This window comes from Lactuca sativa, chromosome 2, assembly GCF_002870075.4.
Source record: "Lactuca sativa cultivar Salinas chromosome 2, Lsat_Salinas_v11, whole genome shotgun sequence".
Lineage (NCBI taxonomy): Eukaryota > Viridiplantae > Streptophyta > Magnoliopsida > Asterales > Asteraceae > Lactuca > Lactuca sativa.
Window position 1 is genome coordinate 184,023,415 of NC_056624.2, and position 4,879 is coordinate 184,028,293.

The window sequence follows — 4,879 nt, forward strand, 5'->3', positions numbered from 1 at the left end:
AGCATGAGGGGGACAATAATCTTACTGAGCTGAGATGTGGTAAATTCTTCCTTACTCCCATCAACCTTATGGTAGTAGAGTTTATAAATAACAATGGGTAATTAGTTACTAATTTAAGGTTCTAAATAATATTTATCTACTTATTTTTTTTTTCTAGTTTACACATTTTTTGTCCCCATTTTTCTCTCTATTGTTTTGGTGAAGAAAGCCACACGTCATCTTGAGATTAACATTTTTCTATATTCTGTCGTCTGTTGTTGATGTTTAAATTTCTTGTGCATCTCTATCCGAAATATGTAAAAGAAAATACTTCCATGCCTTACACTGTCTATCCTCACATAAGCCTCTCCTTTCTACTACTCTTTGGCCACACCCCAAATTGGGCCCCATGTCGGTGACATAAAAGGTTGTTTTTCTAATTTTATTTTTACTACTTTTTGAGTTATTTTATCAAGCATATATATTGTGTATATTGGTAAAATAATTAAGGATATTTTATATTTTTTGAATATAGCTCTTGAAATACTTTGATGACAGGACATTTCTTTAGTCGTTTAAAGGGTAAAGGAAATAAATTAGTATCATGAATTCATGAGGCTTTCTCTTGCTTTTTGCCTTTTGGCCCAAAGAAAAAAAAATAAAGGCGATGCCTCGCCCAATTAAAATATAAATCCACGTGTAAATTAAGGAACTTCCTAAAATGTCCTCATCGCCATCGATATAAAATATAAATCTATTTCCTATGCCACTTCCGATCTACGGCCAAAAAATAACCTAAACACCGCTCTCTCAAATCGAACGGTCCACAATCGACCGAAGCGCACGTAAGAATCACACCTTTCAAGAGAAAACCCACGACTTTTCCTTTATTCCAAACCCAAAATTACCAAAACCAGAGCTGTAAACGCAATATTACTTATACGTCGTGCACTTAAGTTTGTACACTAAACTAGGTTTAGCTATTTTGGGTATAAAAAGCGTAACCTTTGTCTTTCCCCAATTTATATAGCTTAGCGTTGTTTTTCCGGTGTTCTTCAAGCCCCCTATACGTCTCTCTCTCGCTGCTTGATACTCTGTTTCTTGTTTTGGGTCTCCATTTTAAGCCAGAAATCATGGGTAAAGGTCCAGGACTCTACACCGAAATCGGCAAAAAAGCCAGAGGTTCGTTTTGTCTCGTCATTTATTTATGAGATTGTATAGTTCGATATATGTGCGTAATCGTGTATAGAAATATACGTGTATAGTAATCCATATTCGATAAATGTTTGTGTATCGGCACCTTTTTCCTTATATTTGTGTTTTGTTGTTGGAATTTTGGATCAAAATATGTTAATTTTGAATCTGTTATGCTGTGTGATGCAGATCTTCTATACAGGGATTACCAGGGGGACCAGAAGTTCACCATCACGACCTATTCTCCTACTGGAGTTGTGAGTTATTTTTTCATTTGTTATTGTATTTGTAGATCCGTTGAATCGTTTTTTGTATCGACATTGATAAAAGGCACGTCAGTAGGCTACCCTGTGTGAATGTAATTGATGCTTATGTCTTTTTCAAGTTCTAAATTGTTAATTTGAAACCATCCATATTCCATCCGTCATCCATGTTTCTGTAAGAGATGATTAATTATATTATTTCTCATCTTTGAGAAGTAGAGATTGGTAGTGTTCGTCTCACATTTTCAGGATCAATAGTTGTAGTTGTCTCTTCCATCTTCTCCCTGTTTGACTCTCTTCAGATATGAATATTTCTGTTAATGATGATTGTGAATTGGTGATCTAACATTGACTCTTTGAGAATGTTATGAGTAGTGTACTACTTGAGAAAACAAATGAAATTGTACATCAAGAGCTGCTATAGTTTGTATGCCATTTGTTTAAGAAAATGAATACTATGCGATATATTCCTGCATTTGTTGATGTGTCAATTGCATCAAGACTTGTATTCTCATTTTCCACACCATGTAGGCAATCACATCATCTGGAACGAAAAAAGGTGAAATATTCCTCGCTGATGTGAATACACAATTAAAGAGGAACAACATCACTGCTGATGTCAAAGTGGACACCAACTCCAATGTACACATCTCATGCCTTTGTATATACTATCTTTTTTGTTTATTTAACATTTTCTTTGTTTTTCAATATATAATTAATATTATCTGCAACATTACCAGCTCTCCACAACCATCACTGTTGACGAAGCTGCACCTGGGCTTAAAACAATACTCAGCTTTAAAGTTCCTGATCAAAGGTCTGGCAAGGTAAGTAATAATCTAATCTATATCTATATCTATAAATATAATCTAATAAATTTAAAAATGTTTTGTGATTAAATATTAGTTGTAATTGTAATTCATTTATATACTATATAGCTTGAACTTCAATACCTGCATGACTATGCTGGAATCTGCACAAGTGTTGGGTTGACCGCAAACCCAATAGTCAACTTTTCTGGTGTTGTGGGAACCAATGTTGGCTCAATTGGAACCGATGTTTCATTCGACACCAAAACTGGAAATTTCACCAAATATAATGCTGGAATTAGCTTCTCTAATGCAGATCTAATTGCTGCTTTGACCCTGTGAGTTCTTTATATTATTATAAAATGAAAAAGAATATCATATCCATCTTTTAGAATACTTGTTTTGATGATTAATTAATTAATTAATTATTATAACAGGAATGACAAGGGGGACACGCTGACTGCATCATACTACCACATTGTTAAGCCGTTGACCAACACAGCTGTAGGTGCGGAAGTCAACCACAGCTTTTCTAGCAACGAAAACACGATCACAATTGGTAGCCAGCATGCTTTGGACCCATTGACCACGGTCAAAGCTCGGGTCAACAACTTTGGGAAGGCAAGTGCATTGATTCAGCATGAGTGGCGTCCGAAGTCTCTATTTACTATTTCAGGTGAAGTTGACACGAAAGCTGTTGACAAGAGTGCAAAGTTTGGTCTTGCATTGGCTCTTAAGCCCTGAATGAATGAATGGTAACAGGTTAAGTCTTCTATGAGTTGAAGGGGTTTTGTTTTGGTGGGTATAAAAATAATTAAATTCCATGAATGTTGGTTGATGTTTAGTTTACCAAAATTTTCTGTTTACCCATGTTAAACATGGATGGTAATTGATTGTCAAGTATTGAGTCTTCTGTTTTCTGCCGAAGAAAGTGTTCATCTTGGTTGTGCTTAGATTTCATATATTTATTCATTGTTTTCGTGGTTTTAAAGGTGATTATGCTTTTTCATTCCTGTATAGTAATGTAATTGCATCTTTAGATAAATACTCAGTGACGGTGGTGTTGCCTTACCAAGTAATTTTAACGAATGGTTACGATTAAAACGGAAGCATGCCCCATTGTTTTAGTTTTATGATAAGAGGTCAAAGGATTTGACCAAAAAAAAAAGAAAAATCGAATGGAGTAGTTTTGCCTTATAAGCCTTGGTCAAATCAGACCATGTCAGTCATTGGGCGTAGGCCTAACGGACCTTTCAAGTTAGTGGCTTTAGATGTATGTGGGTTGTTGGTCTCGCTAACCAAAATCAAATCCGACCAAATCATTTAGTTTGGATTTCGATTCCTCGTAGTCTGTTAAATACATGTGAAATCGCTACCCTGCAAACTGATAGGAAACGAAGGCGTTTAAAGGATTTAACAGTTGTCTTCCACATTTGAGATGGGTCCTGCAAAATGTGTAAAATCTGTAGTTATTGAGATGATTTTTTGTATTTTTGACTAATTTTTGTCAAAAACTTACAAAAAAAAATATACTCTTTGAACTTTCCTTTTCTTTCTAGTTTTATTAAGGAGTAGTTTGATAGTTGCTGATTGGGTTAGAGTTCACTGAGTTAGAAGCTGGATTAGAAATGCTGACTGAGTTTATGCTGTTTGATTATTTATCTGATTGATTGTATTGAACGATAAAAATGACCATATTATCTTGGATCAAATAATTATAAAAATACAAATTATCACATAAAATCCAAATTAAAATACATCATTTAAAATCTAAATACAAAATGTAATACAAAATCCAAATACACATTGTCATACATAATTAAAACCTATGTTGAAAGAAAGAGACTCCAACATCATAGCATTGGTAAGAAAATATTTCTGCAATTTGAGTGATCCATATTTGGGAGAGACATTCTTTGTTTGAATATCCAGCCTCCTTAAGTTATGCCTCCAGCATTTTACAGGTTTACTTGTGCAACATAATTTCTTTTTATCTTCTTCTTCGTTTTCTTCTTCTTTGATCATCTCATCGTACGCAAACTGCATGTTATGTAGCAAAAATGTGTCAATGAAGACAATTAACCATGCTAGTTAATTCTACTTTTCATGTGAATATTAAACCTAGTGTGCACAAGGCACACATAAAATGGACTGAAGACCATAATGTGAATATATATATAAAAAAAAAAATTATAAATCATTTATACAGAAGTTCATTCATAAATCATTTATATTTTAACACAAAATTTATAAAAAAAAAATCACTCAAAGTTGCAATCAGTTCGCAAGTTAATATAACCAATTACCGTTTAATATATAAAATTCACAGCTTAATATATTAAATTAACAACTTGATACACTGAAATGTCATATTCTTAACTTAAAATTTACATTTACACTATCAGATATCCGTTCACAGGTTAATATAATCAATTACCGTTTAATACATACAATTCACAACTTAATATAATTAATTCACAGTTTAAACATAAAATTCATAGCTTAACGCAGTCAATTTAAAGTCTTATACACAAAAATCACAGTTTAATACACAAAATTAGGAGCTTAATATAGTCAATTCACAGTTTAAACAAAAAATTCACAACTTAATGTAGTTAATTCACAGTTGAAAAC

General features: G+C 33.2%; 1 protein-coding gene across 1 annotated transcript; it reads left to right on the plus strand.

Moving 5' to 3' along the window:
* Positions 1-1,001: 1,001 nt before the first annotated feature.
* On the plus strand, positions 1,002-3,236 carry LOC111921584 (mitochondrial outer membrane protein porin of 34 kDa). Its single transcript, XM_023917161.3, has 6 exons — positions 1,002-1,161; positions 1,363-1,430; positions 1,968-2,078; positions 2,177-2,263; positions 2,375-2,583; positions 2,683-3,236. The coding sequence occupies exons 1-6, from the start codon at positions 1,113-1,115 to the stop codon at positions 2,987-2,989; spliced, it is 831 nt and encodes a 276-aa protein (XP_023772929.1). The 5' UTR covers positions 1,002-1,112; the 3' UTR covers positions 2,990-3,236.
* The last annotated feature ends 1,643 nt before the right edge of the window (positions 3,237-4,879 follow it).